Source organism: Heteronotia binoei, chromosome 12 (assembly GCF_032191835.1).
Source record: "Heteronotia binoei isolate CCM8104 ecotype False Entrance Well chromosome 12, APGP_CSIRO_Hbin_v1, whole genome shotgun sequence".
NCBI classification, from domain to species: Eukaryota; Metazoa; Chordata; class Lepidosauria; order Squamata; family Gekkonidae; genus Heteronotia; species Heteronotia binoei.
Window position 1 is genome coordinate 82,924,077 of NC_083234.1, and position 22,993 is coordinate 82,947,069.

At 50.9% G+C, this 22,993-nt stretch overlaps 1 protein-coding gene across 1 annotated transcript in view; it reads right to left on the reverse strand.

Annotated features, from left to right (window-relative positions):
- Nucleotides 1-22,347, reverse strand: part of EGFL7 (EGF like domain multiple 7) — a 39,101-nt gene extending 16,754 nt beyond the window's left edge. The window contains 2 exon segments of the mRNA XM_060250872.1: nucleotides 18,202-18,272; nucleotides 22,174-22,347. Coding sequence (XP_060106855.1) covers nucleotides 18,202-18,272; nucleotides 22,174-22,227 — 125 coding nt within the window. The 5' untranslated portion in view covers nucleotides 22,228-22,347.
- Between the last annotated feature and the right edge of the window lie 646 nt (nucleotides 22,348-22,993).

Consider the following 22,993-nt stretch of genomic DNA (forward strand, 5'->3'; position numbering starts at 1 on the left):
ACTGCTAAATAAAGAGAAGTCGAAATTTTTATGTAAAAATATGCAACAAAATAGACAGAAAGAATTGCAGAGTTTGACGGGATGCGAAGTTACTTCTAAAGTTAAATATTTAGGTCTAGAAATAACTATGAAGAATATCGATTTGTATAAAAACAATTATGAAAAGTTATGGTGTAAGATGGATAAAGATACGATGAAATGGAATAGACTCAATTTGTCCTTGTTGGGTAGGATTGCTGCAATTAAGATGAACATTCTGCCAAGAATAATGTATTTGTTCCAAACTATTCTGATTGTGAAAGATAGCAAACAATTTAACAAATAGCAAAGGAAGATTTCTGAATTTGTATGGGCTGGGAAGAAACGGAGGATTAAGATGAAAATTTTAACAGATGCTAAGGAGAGGGGAGGTTTTCATCTTCCAGATTTAAGATTGTACCATGATGCAGTTTGTTTGACATGGATAAAGGATTGGATGATGCTGTTAAATAAAAAACTTTTATTGTTAGAAGCTCATGGGAACAAATTCGGCTGGCATACTTATATGTACTATGGGAAAAATAAGATGGATAGTCTTTTTTCTCACCATTATATCAGAAATAACTTACTAAATACATGGATAAAATATAAGAAATATGGTGATGAAAGAAAGCCGCTATGGATAGTGCCAGCAGAAGTAATAAAAATAACTGCTGAATCTGATGAAGACAGAGGGATGTCATATAAACAACTGCTAAAGATTCAAGGTGATAAAGCTGAATTAAAATCTGCAGAAGAGTTAAATAGCAAGTATGACTGGTTTCAAATGCAACAAATAAAAAGCTTGATGGAAAATGATACTAAATCTGTTGGAATTAGACGTGAGCAAACGGAATTGGAAAAAGTTCTGCTTGGAGATAATGAAAAATTAATATCGAAAATATATAAATTATTGTTGAAATGGTCTACAGAAGAAGAAGTAGTAAAATCTCAAATGATTAAATGGGCAATTAATGTAAACAAGGAAATGGATACATGGGAATATCTTTGGAAGAACTCGATGAAAATATCAACATGTCAGAGTATTAAAGAGAACTGTTTCAAGATGATGTATAGGTGGTATATGACTCTGAAAAAACTGGCAAAGATGAGTAAAAAGATGTTGGATAGATGTTGGAAATGTAAGAAACATGAAGGTTCTTTTTACCATATGTGGTGGACTTGTGGAAAAGCGAAAAAGTTTTGGCAGATGATACAAGAAATATCTCAAATTTTGGGATATAATTTTAAGAAAGTAGCAGAGACTTTTCTGTTGGGATTACAAATGGAAAAATTTCCAAAAGAAGATAGAACTCTAATTTGATACTTGCTCTCAGCTGCTAGGACATTATATGCGCAGTTATGGAAACAAGAAAAAATACCAGAGAAATGGGATTGGATTGTGAAAGTTTTATCATGGAGTGAGATGGATAAACTAACAAGAACTTTAAGAGACTATGATTTGGAAGTGTTTAAAAGGGAATGGAAGAAATTTAGAGGATACATAGAAAAAGAGTGGAATTTGAAAGGACATTGGAATTTTTTAACAATGAATTTAAGAAAAGGGAGAAATTGAACCTTGATGGGTTAAGGGTACCCTTATAAGTGAACTTAAGTATATAACATCGGCGGAAGTCTAGTAAAGGAGGGAGGGGGGATTAGAAAACTATCATATGGGTTAGGGATAGTAATTATATAATTAGATATTGTTACCATATGTTATTAATAAATTGTTTTAAAACCAAAATCAGGGCTTTGTTTTTAGCAGAAAGCCATTTGCATATTAGGCCACATACCCCTGATGTAGCCAGTGCCAGATTAAACCCTGTGGAGGCTCCAAGGCAGTCAAAATCTTGGGGGTTCCCTCACAAACTATCTCAGTCAGAGCGCCCCCTCCATCCACGGCCCCCACTGCAGCCTGCAGGCACCTTCTCAAAATCCTCTTTGACAAAGCTGTGGGGGAGAGGCAGAGAGGCAAACTTGGTGACGCCAGCAGCAGCTGCACCAGGCAAGTCGGGCAAAGAGTGGCTCAGTTGCTGGCTGTGCTTGCAGGCTGGGAGGGCTGCAAGGAGGGGGGAAATGGAGGGGAGCTGGCCCAGGGCCCCTAAAGTTGAGACCTAATTGTTAATCCAGCCCTGGATGTAGCCAATTCTCCTGGAATTTACAGTAGGCCCTGTGCTAAGAGCCCTGTAAGCTCTTGGAGGATTGGTTACATCAGGGGGGCATGGTCTAATATGCAAAGGAGTTCCAGCTACGAAAGAAGCCCTGATCAAAATCTAGAGACAATGTCTGTGCTGTAGCAATTTTGAGTATGCTGTTTTCAAGTGTGTATCTGTAAGTTGCAAACCTACTTTTGATTTATTGGCATTCATTACAGAAATCTTACAGCCAATGCTGTGAGCCTAAGTCCCAGATGAAAATATAAAATGGATGATCATTGTGAGCTTCTTGTGCTGGTCAAGAGCATGTAAAGACAAAATGATGCAAACTGAGAGCTATGTGTTTGTCTACAAAACTACAGTCTTCCCCAGAGAAATAACAACTCCTATGAGGCAGTCCAAGAATACAGAGACAGCAATGTATAGTGGTCAGTATCAGCCTACTTATATGGGAAGACTAGATTAAAATCCCCAGTCTACAAAGGAAATGTGGTGGGTGAACTTGGTCTGGACATACTTTGCACCTAATCTGTAACGTACTCGAAACGGAGACGAGAGTAGGGCAACATGGTTTATTGGGAGCACGTAGCAGAGGGAGAACACGCGGGCCGGGTCCCGCTTATATACAATCCCGGGTACAGCCTACTGTGTTGGTCGGGCCAATCCTGCCCCGTTGAACTTCCCGCCACAGCTGGAGATAGGCGGGGAACTGGCTCCCGGCGCTGGGGCTCCTGGGACTGCCCAGTTGCCCCCCCCCCCCGTCTGGTCGCATGACATTTCTTGATACACTACACCCCTCCCCCCCTGGTTAATGTACAAAGTCCTGTAAATATGCGGGGGGGGCGGCGCTCCCGGGTGGACCGTCTGGGGGTTTCGGGTGGAGGCGGCGCGGCCGCCGGGGATGGTGCTTCGGGGGGTCCTGGAGTGGACGGGGGCGGCCCGTTCGGTTCTGCGGATCCCTCGGGCTCGGTCGGCCCCGGTACCTCTGGCGCCCGCATCCCGGATGTTGGGATCGCGTCTTCTAGGCGGTCTCCGTTTGGCTCCTCGCGGGATATAGCCTCGTCTGTATCTGCGGGTGCCTCCGGGAGAGTGCGGCGCCTCAACTGGTCAATGTGCCGCCGTAGCACCTGGCCCCCCTCCGTTGATATGTCGTAGTGGCGGGACCCGGTTACCCTCAGTACCCGCCCCGCCACCCAATCGGGGCCCCTTGCATAGTTTCGGGCGTAGACTGGGTCGCCCGCGAAGAAGCCCCGGACGGTGTCTCGGACTTCGGGACTCCCGCGGGTGTCTGAAGCTCGGTCGGGATGCAGCCGGTCCAGCCTGGTTATGAGTTTGCGTCCCATGAGGAGCTCAGCCGGGCTGACTCCTGTGACCGGGTTGGGTGTGATCCGATTATCGAAGAGGAACGCGGCCAGCCTGTGGTCCCAGTCCCCCTGTACAATTCGGCCGAGGGCCTCCTTTGTTGTGCGGACCATCCGCTCTGCCTGGCCGTTGGTGGCCGGGTGGAAGGGAGCCGACCTTATGTGCCTGATCAGATATCTTTGCAGGAACGCCTGGAAGTCGGCTGAGGTGAAGGCGGCCCCGTTATCAGAGACTATGGTGTCCGGGATGCCGTGTGTGCATAGGACCCTGCGCAGAGCTCTGACCGCGGCTGTGGACGAGGGGGACCCTACGGGGATGACCTCCAGCCATTTGGTGTAGGAGTCCACTATTATGATGAAGGTTTGCCCCTGGAAAGGGCCCGCAAAGTCGATGTGGAGTCTCGACCATGGTTTCCGGGTGGACTCCCACCTAGTGACGGGGGCGCTGGGCGGCTCGGGCCGCGATTCCTGGCAGGTCTGGCATCTGCGGACCCAGCCCTCGATCTCCCCGTCCATTCCCGGCCACCAGACGTAGCTCCTGGCCAGAGCCTTCATTCGCACTATGCCGGGGTGAGTCTCGTGTAGGGATTCTAAAACACGCCTTTGGAGCGGGGGCGGAATCACTACCCTACTGCCCCATAGTATGCAGCCCTTGTGTGCGGCTAATTCCTCCCTCCTCGCCTTGTAAGGCCTGAATTCCTCACCCATGTTTCCCTCTGGCCACCCCCTCACCACCCAGTCGAGCACCCGTGCCAGTGTCTTGTGTTTCTGAGTGGCCTTGGCCACCTCCGCGGCGTGGAGTGGCGGCTCCGGGAGGCTCTCTATCATCATGACCTGGTGTGCGGGTGCGGGGTCCGGACCCGTCTCCGGGAGCGGCAAGCGGCTGAGCGCATCCGCGTGACCCATAGCCTTGCCGGCCCTATGAACCAGTGTGTATGTGTATGAGTTGAGGAATTGGTTCCACCTCAACACGCGCTGTGAGAGTATTTGGGGGGTCTGTCTGTCTGGGGCTAGTAGACCTAAAAGGGGCTTGTGGTCCGTGGCAATTGTGAACCGTCTCCCATATAGGTACTCATGGAACTTGCGGACCCCCGCCACGATTGCCAAGGCCTCTTTGTCGATCTGCGCGTAGTTGCGCTCGGCTGGGGTGAGCGTGCGGGAGTAGTATGCGACCGGTACCTCCCTCCCATCTGGCAGCTGATGCCCCAGGACTGCCCCCACCCCATACGGCGACGCATCGCATGCCAGGATGACGGGGAGGGCCTCGTCAAAATGGTGGAGCACCGCATTGGACACCAGGACGTCCTTGACCGCCTGAAACGCGGCGGCTTGTCGTTTGCCCCAAACCCAAGGGGCTTTCTTGTCCAGCAGCCGGTGAAGGGGCTCCGCGAGGGCAGCCTTGTGGGGGAGGAAGGAATGGTAAAAGTTGAGCACCCCCAAGAAGCTTTGTAGCTCCGCTTTGCTCGTGGGGGCCGGGGCTTGTACGATGGCTCGGGTCTTTTCTTCCGTGGGGTGGATTCCAGTTGCGTCTACGGCGAACCCTAGGAACTCCACCCGTGGAACCCCCAGCAAACATTTCTCCCTCTTGACCTTGAGCCCCGCGGTCTGGAACCGGCGGAGCACCTCTCGGAGGCGGTTGCCAAATTCTTCGGGGTCCGGGGCGGCGACTAAAACGTCGTCGAAGAACGGCTGGACTCCGGGAATTCCTTTAAGGAGAGAGTCCATTATGCTCTGGAAAATCCCCGGAGCGACGCTCACCCCAAACTGCAGCCTCTTTACGCGGAAGGCCCCCCTGTGTGTCACGATCGTTTGGGCCTCTGCCGTCTTGCTGTCTACTGGGAGCTGCTGGTAGGCTTGGGCTAGGTCTAGCTTCCCGAATATCCTAGCCCCCGCTAGGGCGGCTAGGACGTGGCTCACTACCGGCACCGGATAGGGGTTGTCTTGTAGAGCCTTATTTATGGTGCATTTATAATCGGCACATATCCGCACCTCCCCGGTTGGTTTGATGGGGGTAACGATGGGGGTTTCCCAAGTGGCGTAGTCCACCGGCTCAAGGACGCCTTGTGCCGTGAGGCGGTCTAGCTCTGCCTCAATCTTAGGTTTCAAGGCGAACGGGACCCTCCTGGCCTTGAGCCGAATCGGCCTGACTGTGGGGTCTAGGGGCAGGGAGATGGCCGGCCCCCGGTAGCTTCCTAGGGACCCATCGAATACCTCGGGGAATTCCTTGCAAATCTCCCCGAACCCACGCGGCGTTAAGGTCTGCCCCACCCCCTCCACGCGGATTCCCATGGGTTTGAACCAGGCCAGACCTAGCAGGGTAGCCAGCTGGCGCTTTACCACCAGGATGTCCAGCGGGCCGTGGAAGGACCCCCGCTCGACTTGTACCCGCGCCCACCCTGCAATTTGCACCGGGTTCTTCTGGAAGTCCCGGAGTATGAAGTCTGCCGGCCGAAGTTGCAGCCGCTGGCGGGGACACAGTTCTCTTAGGGTTTCCTCCGCTATGAGGGAAATGGAGGACCCTGAGTCCACCTCCATTTGGCAGGGGTTCCCCTCGATAAGGACCATCACTTTGATTTTATCGGGGGAATCGTGGGGCAAGTTCAGTACCTGTAGGGACGTAGAGTCTATCGCGTGGGACTCCGCGGACTCGTGGTACGTGGTCGGCTTCCTGCGGTTGGGCTTGGCTCGGCAAGCCCTGGCGATGTGGCCGGTCTTCCCGCAGCTCCTGCAGTCCCAGGTCCGGTACTGGCAGTCTCTCCTCTCGTGGGGGCCGCCGCAGCTGGCGCACTTGGTGGCCGGGGCTCTCTCCGACGCTGGTGGTCGGTCGGTCGCTCGGGGGCGTTGGGTCGCTCTGTTGGGTGGCCCGGCTGGGCGGCGTAGCTGATGGGCTTCCTCCTCCTCGGGGCCGTCGTGGTCCAGCTCTTCGTGGTGGGCGGCTTCCATCTTGGCCCGGGGAAACGTTCGGGCGGTTCGTTCCCACACCACCGCCTCGCTGAAGGCGGCCTGGAGGGTAAGCTCTTCTTTGGCGAAGAGCTTTTGCTGGAGCCTTTCGTCGCGGAGGCCCCACGTGAATCTGTCCGCCAGGGCTTCCTCCAGTTGGGGGAGGTTGCAGTTCCCGGCGAGTTTGCGGAGGGCCGCCAGGTAGTCCGCGGCGGACTCGCCCGCGATCTGGTCCCGTTTGTGGAACAGGAACCTGCGAGCTACCCGCGAGGGCTGTGGTGAGAAGTGTCCCGTGAGGAGTCGGATGATCTCGTCATAGGATTTCTCCGCCAGACGGGCGGGTGCCGAGAGACCCTTGGCGATCTCGAACGTGGCAGGCCCGCAGACGCTCATGAGAACGTCCCTCTTTGCTCCGGCGTCAGTGATCTTGTTGGCCCGGAGGTAGAACTCGACCCGCTCCGCGTAGGACTCCCATCCCTCTGGATTCGTAGGGTCGAAGGGCTCGAGGTAGCCGGTGATTCCTCCTTGGTTGGCCATGATGGCGGCGGCGGTCGCTTGTTGCCCAGATCTCCGTCGTAGCCGCTGAGGCTAGTATCCCATCCTCGTCGCCAGTGTAACGTACTCGAAACGGAGACGAGAGTAGGGCAACATGGTTTATTGGGAGCACGTAGCAGAGGGAGAACACGCGGGCCGGGTCCCGCTTATATACAATCCCGGGTACAGCCTACTGGGTTGGTCGGGCCAATCCTGCCCCGTTGAACTTCCCGCCACAGCTGGAGATAGGCGGGGAACTGGCTCCCGGCGCTGGGGCTCCTGGGACTGCCCAGTTGCCCCCCCCCGTCTGGTCGCATGACATTTCTTGATACACTACATAATCCACCTCACTGGTTTGTGGTTATTCCTCATCTAAATAGTTCACATTGCTTTCCTACTGAGAAAGACTGGATCATGAAGGCATGAATACCGAAAAACGAAAGAAGCAAAACCCAGTTGCACCCAGGAGAGCCCTGGCATAATGAGCCAACACACACACACACACACTCATGGGCTGATAGGAGCCCTCTGGGGACCTGATCCAGCCCCCAGACCGTACATTTGACACCCCGACTTACATTATTCTCCTCTCCCCACTTTGATCTGCGAGGTGGGTTAGACTGAAAGTCTGTGGCTGGTCCAAAATCACCCTGTTAGCTTCTACACCAAGAATGTGGGTCTGGCAGACTCCACTCTCAAGCCCTAACTCCTATGCCATACTGGCTGTCATCAGAGGGTTGCTGCTGAACAATAGCAAGCAGCCAGGCCTGGGGTAGCCAACCTCCAGGTGGAGCCTATAGATCTCTTGGTATCACAACTGAACTCCAGACAAGAGATTTCTCCCCTCCTGAAGAAAATAGCTGCTTTGGAGAGTGGGCTCTATGACATTATATTCAGTTGAGGCCTCTCCCCTCTCAAACTCTGGCTTCCATAGACTCCACCACAAAATCTCCAGGAATTTTCCACCAACTTGGAACTGGCAGGATTGACCCCAATGCGTTCTCCCTCAAAGGCCTTTAGTAATACCTTTCAGACCAACAATCTCTCTGATAACACTGTTGGTCTTAAGCACAGGACTTTATTATTTCTCTTTCTCTTACTTTCCTCCCCACCCCTCTGTATCTGGTTTGCTGCCATGGGATGCCATTTCCCCCCCTCCCTGTCTCTGGATGATTCGCTTCCAGAGGAGAATAGGGAGGCACCCTCAGCCAATCAAGGGAAGGCTTTCTCTGGCTCTTTCCCTCCTCTTCTCTCCCTCAGCCAGTTGAGCGAAGGCTTTGGTATAAAGCCAGTTTGGTGCAGTAGTTAAGAGCATAGACTCTTATTTGATTCCCCATTCCTCCACATGTACATGCTGATGCGACCTTGATTTAGTCAAAAGTTCTCGCAGAGCTGTTTGTCTGCTATTGGATTTTAACTTTGTACAATTTGCATTCCAAACCCCACCAGCTATATGTGGCTCTGTTTACCGTACCTCATTTCTCGTTTGAAGAAGTGCGCATGCACACGAAAGCTTACGTTCTGAATGAAACTAAGTTGTCTTAAAGGTGCAATCAACTCCTATTTTGTCTGAAGAGCAGTTTCTGTTAGAGCTTTCAGCCCCACCTACCTCACAGGGTGTCTGTAGTGGGGAGGGGAAGGGAAAGAAGATTGTAAGCTGCTCTCCTTCAGGTAGTGAAAGGTAGGGTATAAATCCAATCTCTTTTTTTCTTTTATCTCCACTGTGAAACAGTGGCTCAATCCTTGTCTGTCCTGGAGTTGGAGGGTGGGAGTTGCTCTTTATTGAGATTGAGTGACAGGAAGCTCAGCCAATGGGAGAGTAGGTGAACAATGGCCAGTCTGAAGAATTAAAGGAAAGATTACAACCACCTGATGTGGTAAGGAAGTCTTAGGTTTTAATTCATAATAACGTGGATTTTAAATGGTAATATGCTGAATTATTGTATCTTGATTGGCAGAGAATGGAGCGGGATAGAAGTCTAAAAAAAAAAAAGAAACTCAACAAAGACAGCAAACAGCCCCCAAGTGGGGTGACTGCACACCTCGGCTGTCCAAGGAATGCCAGGAAGCCAGGGAGTGCCCAGTACTGGAGGCCAGCTTTCTCCTTGTTTTTCCTCTGGAATTCTACAAAGAGCCCCCAAATACTGCAGTGTTTAAAAAGTGTAGAAATGACACATAGCACTTGCAAGCCTGGTGTGGGGGGGGGGGGAGGAAGAGAGGACTTCTCCCAGAGGGAACTCCTGCCATCCAGACTACCCTGTGCCAGAAAAAGAGAACACCATCAAGTGAGTTTCCCCAACAAGATTCAAAAAAGTGAGCCCAATCACAAGTTCCAGAGGAAAGCAGCCTTGCCAACTGGCAGTCAAGGCCCAGGTTCTTGCATGAGAGACAAGCCTTCCATTCAAAGGAAGCCACCCTGGGCACATGCCCACTTGCCATCCACTTGCTACGCTCCCTACCCACAAAAAAGCCAAAACCACAGCCTTAGAGAGGGATGAACAATCACACCAGACCATCTGGATTACTGTAAAGAGGCCACCACTAAGCCAAGTGCTGCCCCACAGCTGCCCCACAGCCCCAGACTGGGAGCCAAGTCAGAAGGCACAGGGCCTGCACTGGGCGGGGTGGGGCACTGGGGGCTTGATCAGCCCCAAGCAGGTGGACGAGCAGTCTCCCCCCCCCCCCCCAGTCACACCCCGACTGCTCTGGCAGCACCAAATCACAGCTTTTCTACAAAAACACTCCTGCACAAGCACATCCTTCACCTCCATTCTAAAGAGAGAGGATTCATACAATAGGAAGGAGGAAAAAACACTGTAAATGAGGTGAGCTTGGAGATGTCGCTCCAATGAGATGTGGCTGACCTCAAATTGCATCTTTATTCCCTGCTTGCTTTACATTGACTTAGTGGGAGGGGAAAGCCCCACTCTGAGCTCTCAAAACACTTTCGTGTAGAGAGGCTCTTAGGCAGAAAGCTGGCTTGCTGGCTTTCTTTAAGAAGGCAAATGTTGGTCCAGTGACAATACAAGCCCCAAAGCCAGGCCAATTTTGCAACTGTGCCATCACAATCTCATACATTTTCCCAGGGCCCTGCTATGAAATCTGGTTTCCAGAATTTGGAAGACCTTATTTAAAACCATCCAAACTCTGCCAAGAACAGCACCAAACATCTTTGCACAGAGCAGGTGCCAAAGACCAGGCTGGACAGTTCTTGAGGTTTCTGCTTCCCACGGGCATGCACAACTTGCTTCCGTCCCACTGCCTGTTTTTGGTCAAACAGGTTTGGCAGGTCTCACAATCTTAACAAACTTGCAAAAGTGGGACGTGCAACCCACATGCAGCAGCAGCAACCCCTTTTTCTGGGTGTCTCCAGCCCTCATCCATCTGCAGTCTTCACGAAGGAAGAAGAAAAGTTGGTTTTTAAATCCCATTTTCTCTACCCGAGGAGTCTGAGTGGCTTCCAATTGCCTTTCTCTTCCTCTCCCCACAACAGGCACCTTATGAGGTTGGTGGGGCCGAGAGAGCTCTCAGGGAACTGTGACTGGCCCAGGGTCTCCCAGCAGCTTTGTGTGGGAGAGGAGTGGGGAATCAAACGCAGCTCTCCAGATTAGAGTCCGCTGCTCTTAGCCATGACACCATACTGACTCTCCTATTTGAACCACAGAAATGTTCAGAACATGCCTCCTTCACCCTCACTGAGGTCAGCACACCAGACTTGCCCTTTTCTGTAGGCCCTGGGAAAGCCGCCCCCAAATCAATTCCATCTGGTGCCGGCTGGATCGCTGTTACATATGAACATATGAAGCTGCCTTATACTGAATCAGACCCTCAGTCCACCAAAGTCAGTATTGTCTACTCAGACTGGCAGTGGCTCTCCAGGATCTCAAGCTGAGGTTTTTCATGCCTATTTGCCTGGACCCTTTTTAGCTGGAGATGCCGGGGATTGAACCTGGGACCTTCTGCTTACCAAGCAGATGCTCTACCACTGAGCCAGCGTCCCTCCCCTACATGTAGTACACAAGAGGAACAGATAGCAAATGTTTGAGGTGGATCTTCAGCAGATAGCTGGAAAAAGAACCTCTGTTGTGCCTATTAAGCATAACACAAGCAGGGAACCTGCAGAGACTTATTGGAGGCATCAGATTTGGGGTGTTTTTACACTGACATTTTGTGACTCTCTATTACCACATTGGAAACTCACTTTTTACATTACCTAACGTTCTCACTACTGTTTTGCATTGTTGCTGCCCGAAACATCTACATTTGTTTCGGTGAGATGGGTTCTAGTGCTGCTGCTGCAACGTTTTTCTCAAAACTAGTTTTGATCCGGTCATTTCTCTACAGGCATTTCAAACTTGTATTGTAGAAGTTTTCATGTGTTTTAAAAGACTCCTTCAAAAGCCACAAGGTGCAGTAATTTGCATGAGAGCTGACAGCACTTGAAATTTTTACACATCATTGCTTGCCTCATCTTGTAATTTAAATATGTATTGTTTTTGCAGTGTTGACATGATTTCCAAGCAATACATTTAACTAAGCACTGGTATTCCGGCTGCCGTCTGATCAGAGACCCCGCCCCCCAACTGAAACACTTTCAGCAGGCAATATAAAAGTTTGGCTATGCAAAGTGAGCAGAGTAAGTCCACAAATGTAAAAGGAAAATAATTAAAGTGGAATGGTGGCAGGCAATTTGAAGACTCTAAAACTCTGGATCAAACTGAATGTAAAAACACCCTGGCCGTTTTCCCACTTACCTTACCCCGGAGCAATGTCCCTCTTCACCGCGCTGCGTCTGCACGGATTTCGCACAAACTGCTGCGCAGCACCAGGAAGAGCCGCGTAGTCCCGGGGCTTTTGCGTCGCACATGTAAACCGCCAAAAAGCAGGTTTACATTTGCGACGCAAAAGCCCCGGGACTACGCGGCTCTTCCTGGTGCTGCGCAGCAGTTTGTGCGAAATACGCGCAGACGCAGCACGGCGAAGAGGGACGTCGCTCCGGGGTAAGGTAAGTGGGAAAACGGCTCCTTTCTCTGCCCCACAATTTCCTCTTTCCCTTCCCTGAAAGTCCCCCACCTCTCTCCTTTTCCTGCTTCCTTCTCTCCTTTCCACCCACCTGCCAACCTCCTTTTAGCTGCACCTTCCCACCGCCTCCCCCCTCAGCCCAGAGGAACTACAGCAGGAACCCTTGTGGGGCGGCACCTCTATATCTCCATCCCCACACAATTTTCATTTCCCTTCCTCCTGGCAACCCCTCTCATCCTGACCTTTTCCTGCTCCCTTCTCTCCTTATTTATTTTTATTTTATTCCATTTATATCTTGCCCTCCCCGCCAAGGTGGGCTCAGGGCGGTTTACATATGCATGAGGAGACATAGTGGTGTGACGTTAAAACCATAAAAACATAGAATAGTATGTTTTTCCCACCCATCAAACTACCTTTTACCTTCAGCTATATTATGATTTATTGACTTCATTTATATCCTGCCTTTCTCCCCAGTGGAGGCCCAAAGCACCTTAAATATTCTTCTGTCCTCAACAAGAACTCTGAGAGACAGGTGAGTCTGGGAGAGTGACTGGCTCGAGTCACCAAATGAGGTTCCACGGCAGAATGAGGGTTTGAGCCTGGGTTTCTCAGATCCCAATCCGAAGCTCTAACCGCTACACTTCCCAGGCCTTTGTGTGGTGGCTGCTGTTAAAACTGCAGTGATCTGCCAAACCTGGCGGAAGTTGCTAACACACCTGGATCAAATAAGTCCTCCATCAAAGGCCATCCCCTGCCTTTTATTGACAGAAACCAATGCCTGAAAGCTGGCAATAGTGTTGTGGTTGCCTAGAAACCCACACAATGGCCACAGCAGAGCACTGTGGTTTATTAAAGGCACTGGTGATGCTTCTATTATTGGAGTTAACCTCCGAATTTTAAGATTTCAGATTTTCCTGTGACCATGGGGCTTTTCTCAGGTTTGGAGAAGCATATCTCGTGTGTTCATGGATCTAGTCTCTTGATTTAAGCATCCACAGATGAGGCCATGTTGAGAACTGTATATATTGATAAGAAACTAGCTACATCAAGGCAACAGGATGGGGCCACCAGCATTTCTAAAGAACAAGACAAGAAGTAAGTTAGAATTCTTCACCATTCCCTCAAAGCAATGATTAGTGCACACAGGTCAAAGACAGAAGGGGGGGGGGGAGGCTGGCACACGGAGTCCAGACACTTGTTCTATTTGTCCAACTGTGATGCTGTTTTTCCCTTCTCGTGTGACTTGTTCCAAGCATGGGACTCAAGGTAGCACTTCATTTGTTACCATTTACTAAGCATAGTTCCAGTTCTCAGGCAGGTGTCCTTAGGAAAGCCAGGGAGGCTGGATCTGACCAAGACAAAAGCACTTTTTTTGGGGGGGGGGGCTTCATCATGACACCACATCTCTTTCAAGGAGCCCTCTGGGTCAGTGTGAAGAATTCTTTTCCCTCAACCTGCATGGCATTGAAATCTGATCCAGACTTTCCACAGTAAAAAAACGACAAAGAAAACTGTAAAACCTAAGAGATCTACCCAGTGTTAGAACAAAGTTAGAATCCAGTGGCACCTTTAAGACCAATAAAGTTTTATTCAAGGTATCAGCTTTTGTGTGCAGGCACACTTTCTCAGATATAATGAAATGAAAGAAAACTGAACAGCCAATTAGCATATGACATGATGAAGATATTTTAAGATATGCAGAGACAAAACAGGAATAGCAACTTAAGTGTATAGATTCAACAGCTGTACGGATTTAATTAAGGGAGAACAACAGTGAAACAATAAACATGCCAAAATAGGAGATAAATGTGTAAGAGAGAATCCTTTTCAACTATGGGAAGTTAACTGAGACTCCTTTATGATGCACCATTCATTTTCTCTCAAGCATGAAGGTAACAAACAGCATTGCTTTTTTCTTTTGTTGTGGTGAGGTGCAATGTGATGAAGAGAAATATATTTCTGCTTTCATTGCATTACAATCACTATACTATATCAATATATCATTCTTTGTAAGTGTTATATCAGAAAAAATCTATTCCTATATATTGCATTGCATTACAAACACTGTTCCAACATATTATCCCCCAAAAAAGAAATGCATAAAAATACAGAGAATGTAAAGTTCTTGGTGAGAATAAGTTTAGCATCTGTAATGAGATAAGATAAGTCCTGAGAGGTGTTTGTTCTGAGTGCTGCTATTCCTGTTTCGTCTCCACGTGCCTTAAAATATATTCATCATGTTACATGCTAATTTGCTGTTCAGCCTCTTATACGTCTGAACAGTTTCCTTCCATTTCATTCTATGTGAGGAAGTGTGCATGCATACCATGAATAAAACCTTGGAAGGGCACAGACAAAAACACTATTGAGGCACAACACAGATCCATCTGTGCAAAAAGGTAATGTAAGAAAAGTCACGTTTCCTCATGTGTAGTAGGCCTGCCAACAGATTCCTGGCTTGTTTAAAGTCACATTTCCTCATGTGTAGTAGGCCTGCCAACAGATTCCTGGCTTGTTTTGTGTGTGGCTCAACACACCAAAATTTACAGTAAACTTTGCCCCCACATTGCCAACTGTCAGGTTGCTCTGAAAGACACAGGATCAAACCATAGTCTTCACCTTCCCAGCAACCAACCCTCAGGTTTCTTCCCCCAGCATCTGCCAAGTAGAATAAGCAGAGGTGCCACAGAGCTCCCCTGGTTAATAATCACTGCTACATTTCAGGGCACCCACTTTGCTTCAAGATGACCTTCATGCCCATGCTGCCCCGTTGCCATGCCTAAAAGCCATGGCAGTCTGTGGACCAAGATATGCCACCCACCACCCAGCACAAAGGCCTTTGTGATGCTCCTCCCCTGGCAATTGCAGGGAGGGGCAGCTGCTTTGGCCACGGCTCTAAGCCCACTGTTGGAAAATGCACCGTCATCAGGCTCGTGATGCGAGTCATCCCCCCCCTCCTGATCAGCAGACCCTCTGCTCAACCCTGCAGTGGAAGAGAAAGCTGAATCACCCCCCTCCCCCTCCTCCTTGTGCAAATACATTTGCCCAATAGTTACACACTATTATTGACGGGACGGTGGCTCAGTGGTAGAGCATCTGCTTGGGAAGCAGAAGGTCCCAGGTTCAATCCCCGGCATCTCCAAAAAAGGGGTCCAGACAAATAGGTGTGAAAAACCTCCGCTTGAGACCCTGGAGAGCCGCTGCCAGTCTGAGAAGACAATACTGACTTTGATGGACCAAGGGTCTGATTCAGTATAAGGCAGCTTCATATACTCATATGCTCACACAGCTGCAATCCATGTTTTGAAAATCCCAGGTCACCACAACTTGGTAACAGAACTATGTTTGTAGGCAACTGAATTCCAGTGGCAGGACCTGACTTTGAGCCAATCAGATATTCAGCATTCCTCAAAATCAGCACCCTTGAGAACGTGCTCGGCTAATAGCAAGCATTCTTGTGCCACATTATGAAGAAAGTGCCCATGAATTCTGGAGGGCACAGAGCCTAGGAGGCCAGATTTCAGCTCTGCAAGCTCTTCAGCTCATGCCTCATTCCCAGGGAGACCCCAATGACCTTCCAACAGCATCCAGCCGGGTGCTTCTGGGAAGCTCACAAGCCAAATGCCCTGACCTTGGTAGCAGGCCAGCCTGATCCTGTCAGATTCCAGAAGCTCAGCAGGGTCCCCTGGATTAGTGCTTGGATGGGAGCCCTGCAAGGAGTCCCGGGCAACAATGGCAAACCACCTCTGAGCAGTCTAGCTTGTACTGGCATACGATCATTCATCCAATAATTACAAGCAAGACATGAAGAAGCGGCATCTCAGGCCACACCATCGGTCACTCGGAGCCACCCTGCCTCTGAAGGGCGAGGATCCTGGCCTAGCAGCTGATTACTTTTTATTCAAGGCAGAGAATCAATCCAGAGCGGAGGCCGAAGTGTTCCCGAGCCCCCCCCCCCCCCCCCCCCGAGGACTGCAGGGAAATTCAACTGCATCAGACCCGCCCCGCCCCGCCTTGCAAGCGCTTCCTCGGGGCCCTTGGCTGGCCTCTTCCAGACCTGCTGGCGCCCCCGGCCTGCGGCGGCAGCAACAAGCAAGCCGAGCTGGACCGTCCCGGGCAGGGCGCGAAGCAAGAGGCCGCCGACTCCCCCCCCCCCCCCGGCGGCGGCGGCTTCAGGGCTCCTCGTGGCGCCGCGGGATGGAGAGCGGCTCTTGCTTGCCGACGCCAACTTTGCGCCGCCCTCTCCCCCCGCTGCCCCCCAGCCTGGGCGTGCCGCGGCCCTCGAGGGACGCCGAGAGAGGAGACGAGGCGCCCCCAGGCTGGGGCTCTCTCCCAGGCGCCCCGAGCTGACCTGCGGAGGGCCCTCGACGGCCCGGCGTCCCCCAGCGGGGCAGCCTTATGGGGCTTCCTTCGCGGGAACGCGCCGGGCCGTTGGGGGCTGCCGGCGGGGCCACGGAGGCCGCGCCTGAGTGCAGAAGCCAAGCCGGGCTGCCCAAAGGGGCGCAGGCGGGCGGACTCCGAGGGAGGCGGAAAGTTAGCCGCAGAACTTCGCCGGGAAGCGGCAGGCGGCCTGGGAGAGTCTCTCGCCAGACTCCTCGTCTCCCGCCGGATTGGGCCCTTGGAGCAGCCGCCACCACTTGGTACCTGAGAGGAAAGGCGCTGGCCGAGAATTCACCCAGGATCAGCAAGTTGTGCTTGTTTGGCGCAAGAGCCCGTTTGAAAGAAAATCTGGCAATCGTGGGATATTGCATGGCAGCATGCTTTTCCGGAAGGGAAAATCCCACATATCAAAACCTAATACATTTGCTGCCAAAGAGAAGGAAGTTGATTCTGTTTGGAGGCACCTGCCCTTGATTTGGTACCCTTGGGTTGCCAGTGCCAGAGAGTTCCCCACCGGCCTTTAACTGCAGTTTGCTCTGCAGACATTTGCAAGGCATGACGCCCAGCCCCAGCTCCATGCACCAGTGCGCTGGTTGTGCAAATGTTAAAAGCAGGCAACAAACCCGGAGTGTGTGCGTTTCTGATCCATTGCATCCTGCCTTATCTTTTCCAGAAAATCCAGTTTTCTGTGTTTCCTTTGAAATGGAGGGACAGTCAAGCCATTCCACCCCCACCCCAGCTCCAACACCTGCTGTTGCCTGTGTGGTCAAGGGCAGAGATTCTTAGGTGTAATAGAGAAAGGCTGCATAAAAAGAGCTGATGTGAATCGCATTAAATTAATTGCACACAGATTTGTGGGTTGGAACTGACTTTCCTTCACACATTGCTCTAAAATTCACAGTTGTCAGAAGTTCTATCAAGATGGGTCACCGTGTCTGTGGCAGCAGAAAACAGCCAGAGTCCAGACCAACATTTGTGGCTGCAGGCAGGAGCTTTCGTGAGGCCTGCAGCAGATGAAGAATGAAGTGAGATATTCAAATATGGAGAAGTAAATGGCGACTCACAAAAGCTCATACCTTGCCACAAATTTTGCTGGTCTTTAAGTTGTTAGAAGTGACACTTTTTCAACAAAGGAAACTAAATGCACTGAACATTTATTTTATTAACTTTGGGAATGTTTATTCTGTCGTCCTAGGGCCCTACTTATGAGTGAAATAATGCCATAAAATATTGTAAATCACCAGCAGGCAAACAGAATGAGCTGGGAGCATCAAAATACAACCACTGAGTAGCCACAAAACCAATCACAGTTCATAAAAGGTTTAAAAGATAAAAGCCTGGGAGAAAAGAAATGCCCTGGCCTGGCACCTAAAAGACACTGGTGAATGGCAGGTGAACAGCAGTGAGATGCCACCACCGAAAAAGCCCTGTCATTGGTTGCCGCCTGCCTCCTCACCTCCTGCAGGCAGGGGCACTGAACAGGGCTTGGAAGGCAGATCTTGCTGGGTTGGGCAGTCCTTCAAGTACCCAGTCCTCAAGCCATTAAGGGACTTCATGGTAGATTTTGAATTGTCCCCAGAAACAGTGGGGCATTTAGGGCAGTCAGCACTAGCTGAAACGTTTCTTTACAAATGTGCACAAATAATCCATAGGCACTTCCAGATGACATCAGTATATCTACCCAAGCTTAACATATTACTAAGGCTTATGAAGCTGTGAGCCACAGTTTCTCTGCCCTTGGAGATCTACTGCATGATTGCACAATCCAAATGAATCACAAAACTCACCAGATCCATTTTGGCCAGTCATTTGTTGCTACACAAGAGTAGGTCCCTCTAGAGAGCTCCTTGGCTTCTTCCTGTTTGTTGGAGAATGAGAAACCCAGTTATGCAGGCCCCTGCCCTGGTCCCCGGAGAAGAGGCTCTTCCAGCCCTTTCTGAGATGCTTGTTTCATGCAGCTCTTTGCTCGCCAGCTAGTTGGGCAGCCTTTGCTCCCGGGCCTTGAACTCGGCAGCAGCTGGTGCAAGGAATGGTGCTCTTCCTCATGAGTGCAGATCACACTGCTGTGAAGGGCAGGAGTTAGACCAGTTCGTTTCCAGGTCCATTTGCCCCCTGATATCTCCAGCACGCGAAGCAGCAGGAGATGCCTGATTGGGGGGGGGGGGGTTGGAGGGGGAAATCAGCCCAGGTGGCACAAGAATCTCAAGGGGCGTGGCATCTGCACACCACACTGTCAGGAAGGGGAATGGGTTCAACCACATTCCCTCTCCAGATCTAACAGGTCCCAGGTCCCTGTGTAGTGCTCATTGTTCCTGTGGCTACAGAGCCCCTCCTGTCGCCACGTCCCATGGCCACCATTCCTCTGCTGCTCCCTTGGAGGGCTTTTTAGAGCCCTGGAACAGGATAAAAATCTAGTAGGGCCTGTGAATTCCCAGCTTTCATTTAGAAACAAAAAAGTCTTGAGCCCCTTTCATCATACAAATTTGAGGGGAAAGGCATCTCCCCACCACGAAGGGCTAGAACTAACCTTGTTTAATGAGATCTGGCAATTCAGAGGAGCTAGTGGAGAACAGTTGCATTACAATGCTATACTGTTACGTCAATTGCCAATCTTTTTTTAAGTAGGGAGGGGAAAGAAGGGTCCTGTGGGGTTGGGGAGGCAAAGAAAATGGTGCCAATAGGGGCAGAACCTGTCAAAATGTGTGCCTTTACTGTGATCCTTCCAAAAAGATCAGGCGAAGCCTGGCCTGGGAAAGGAAAGGAAAGGTCCCCTGTGCAAGCACCAGTCGTTTGCGACTCTGGGGTGATGTTGCTTTCACGTTTTCACAGCAGACTTTTTACAGGGTGGTTTACTATTGCCTTCCCCAGTCCTCTACACTTCCCCCCCAGCAAACTGGGGACTCATTTGACCGACCTCGGAAGGAGGGAAGGCTGAGTCAACCTGGAGCCGGCTACCTGAACCCAGCTTCCGCCGGAATCGAACTCAGGTTGAGAGCAGAGAGTTCAGACTGGGAAAGATGGCAGCAAACTAGAAAGAGCCACCCAGAGCCAAATTTCCCTGAAACCTGGGCAGGGAGCCAGCGAGGGCACCGTCAGCAGGGGATGCTGTTTCTGTCCAGGCAGCCTTCCTGGGTCTTCTGCTTTGATAGATAAAGTTGTTTTCGAAGCAGGTTGCTAAAACACTAAATAGCCAACAATGCAAACACATCAAAAGAGCAATCAGTCCATTCCTGCCCAGGTGAAACATTCTTTTTGATTCCAGTCAAGCCAGACACTCCAGCACTCTGGGGATGAAACAGTTTCTGGCCTTTGAAACCCTCAGCGGAGTTGGCCAGGTGAGTTTCCCTCGGCAGGGAGGTCCATGGGGGGGGGGCAGAGCGCCATCTGGGCTGGCCAGGGCTCCAGCTCCCCAGTGGTGCCAGCCTTCCCCAGCATGCCTGCTGCGGCGGGGATGCTGGGGAAGGTGTAGGGAGGCATCTTTAAATGCCCCCCCCCCCCCGTGACTCCAGCCTTCCCCAGCACACCTGCTGCAGCAAGTGTGCTGGGGAAGTCTTGGGGAGGCATTTAAAAGCCTCCCTGAAGGTTCCAGCCTTCCCCAGCAGGCATGTCACAGTGGGCCTGCTGGGGAAGGCTGAAGTCATCGGGGAGGCATCTTTCAATGCCCCCTCTAAATCCTGTGTGTGTGTCGCAGGCTGCCATAACTGAAGGGAAGGCAAATTGTCTTCAATGAAGGGAGCGTGCTGCCTGGGGGGGGGGGGAGCTAATTCGCCTTCCCTTCAATGATGGGACCCCCCCACTCCCCCCCCCTGCTTCAGCGGGGCTGGGGAAGCCATTGGGGAGGCATTCCAGCTACTTTGTTTTGGGTGGCCTTCAGTTAGCGTTATGAACCGGGGAGCTGGCCAGTTGTTTCAGATTGGCTTGTCAAGTTGATGTTTTAGTTGGTTTTATTGTTTTATACTTATTGTATTTATAGTTATTGTATTTTAAATGCAAGCCACCCCAAGGGACAGAGCCAGGACAATCCCTTTTTTCCCACCCCCAGGACAGCCACCCAGGCTTTGTCATAATCTTTTCCAAAACTTCAGAGCAAAGCAGGTTTGAGAAAGACTGAGGGAAAGCAACAAATGCACCCCCAAAGCTGTGGGGAAGCAGAGTATAGCTCACTTTCCAACAACATTGAACTCTGTGCAAATAAACCAGGTGGAAACACCTGTCACCTCCTATTACCTTTCCCCTGCCCCATATCTGATGGCTCCGTGAAGTCCCAAAGGAACAGATCTAACGCCCAAGACACACAACTGTGGCTCTTCCAAGGACATTTTGCATCTGCAGTTCTCTCACCAGTGTGACTCTTTTTTCTACTCCCTGTTTGTGTCACAGTCCACCCACCAAGAAGGACAGGAGTCCTTAGCCTCTGAGAGAGGCCATGCACATCTGCCAGAACCCTCTTGGTCACCTTTTTAAGAGCTCATCTTAGAGTATAGAGATTGTTCCAGTCTGATCGTAATGATTCTGTGAACCAACCAAACCTGGAGTGTCACTGAGGTGTGACAGATGGAAAAACTGCCAAAGGCAGGGAATCACAGCTTGAAGGGTCATCTAGTCCAGCCCCTGAACAATGCAGGAAACTCACAAATACTTTCCCATCACGCACACCGAATGACCTCAGTGGTTCCATGCCCAGAAGATGGCAAAACCCCCCAACCCTCTAAAATCCACGGCCCCTGCTTTGATGGCACTTAGAGTCCTGCCTGATGTGTCATTTTACATGCAATGCCTCCATGCTTCCCAGGCACAAAGGCATGCCGCTGCCCCACAGAGCCCTCTGAACTTCCTGCTGGCCAGGCAAACCAAGGGTCAGGATACCCTACACCTAAGGGATACCTGCTTGCAATGCTATCCAGCTGATACAGAAACAAACCACCCAAATGCTTTGGGGCTGCCATACTCTTGGGCTTGCCTCCCTGGCAGTTGTCACTGAGATGAAAAACATCAACACAATCAGGTTGGTCTTTGAGGCAGACCCCAGAGACACACATAGGGACTGCCCCTCTGACAGACAAAGGCCTAGCAAGTCCATCACTCTGTTTCCAACTGGGATCAGCAAGGGTAGGCTTGTGGCAGGCGGCAGCCCAAACCCCACAGGCAGAACTTCCTTTTTGCCTCAGAGCCAACCCTTTTCAGTTCACATGTTCTACATGGGAGAGAGATTACAAGAGGGAAGCTGCTGGAACATCTAACCTCTGGTGAGTCCACTTCTCTAACCTCTGTATAACCAACAGCAGTAACCATTGCTCCCCACTGCCACCCCAGTTTTCTAGTTCTGAGGAAAAGCTGAACGGCTGCCATTCCAGGGGTATGTGAAGCAGCTGTGACTGAAAAGCAAATTCTAGCCAGATCTTTATGCTCTGGAGGACTGGTCTCCTGTTTTTTGGTTCCTTGGACACTAATAATTGCAAGAGGTTACAGCAGTATCCGATTTAAAATGAATGTATAGGTTCTACACACTATGTAGCTTGAGTGAATACACTCAAGCGTAATTGGTTCCTGCCAAGGTTCCACAAAAGAGAAATCCTGCAGAGCAAAAGTGAACTGCTAGAAGGTCTTTTTCAAATGTTGCATCCCCTCCCCCCCACGACCTTTAGCAAAGATAGCCAGCAGTTGCTGAGGGTAGAAATGAAATGCTCTCCACCGTGAAACCCTGACAGTCACAATGCACCTCTGTGGTCCACAAGAGCCCCAGCTCACGAGAACCGTACCTGCCATGTCCTGTGGTGGCCATGGGCTGTAGACCAGAGTCCTGTCACCACCATGCCTGCTGCTCCTTGCTGCCTTGTGGTGAAAGGCCTGGCTGGCTGAGCTGGACGCACTCGGTGCTCGCGGTCTCCCTCTCCAGCCCAGCCAGTCAGTGGCCATGATGTGCAGAGGCAGGAGGTCCCTTTGGAGGTGGAAGGGTGGCTTTTTATGCCCTTCTTCCTGTGTAAATCAGGGCTGGGATGGACAATCCAGACAGGAAGTCCTGCGGGTGTTGCTGCCTGATAAGGAGTCCTATTAGCAGAACAAACACAGCAGCCAGCTCATGAGGGCCCAGGAGGGAAATGAATAGAAGGGAAGGGAATGAGCATGAGAGACAAAACTGGATCCTTCAGAGCACTTCTGAACCATCACACTGGCTCACTTCAAAATATGGGGTTCCGTGGTGAACCATTCCTCACACTCCCCTTTTTTGGCAGGTGCATCGACAAACCTATGCGCCACTCCCCAAACGCCCCTCAGGGTGGCCCCATGATGCCCGCCCTCCGAGGCAGGCCTTGCCTCCAGCGGCTCCTCTGTCTGTGGTGAGGGGGTCAGGGCTCTTCCCCTGCAGGCCCAGCAGGAGGGCCAGTCTCTTCAGACCAAAGGCCTGGATATGGCTGGGGGGGGGGGCAGAAATATTCAGTGGGCCAGAATGTCAAATGTCACCATTAAAAAGGTAAAGGTAGTCCCCTGTGTACGCACCAGTCGTTTCTGACTCTGGGGTGACGTTGCTTTCACAACGCTTTCACGGCAGACATTTTACAGGTGGTTTGCCATTGCCTT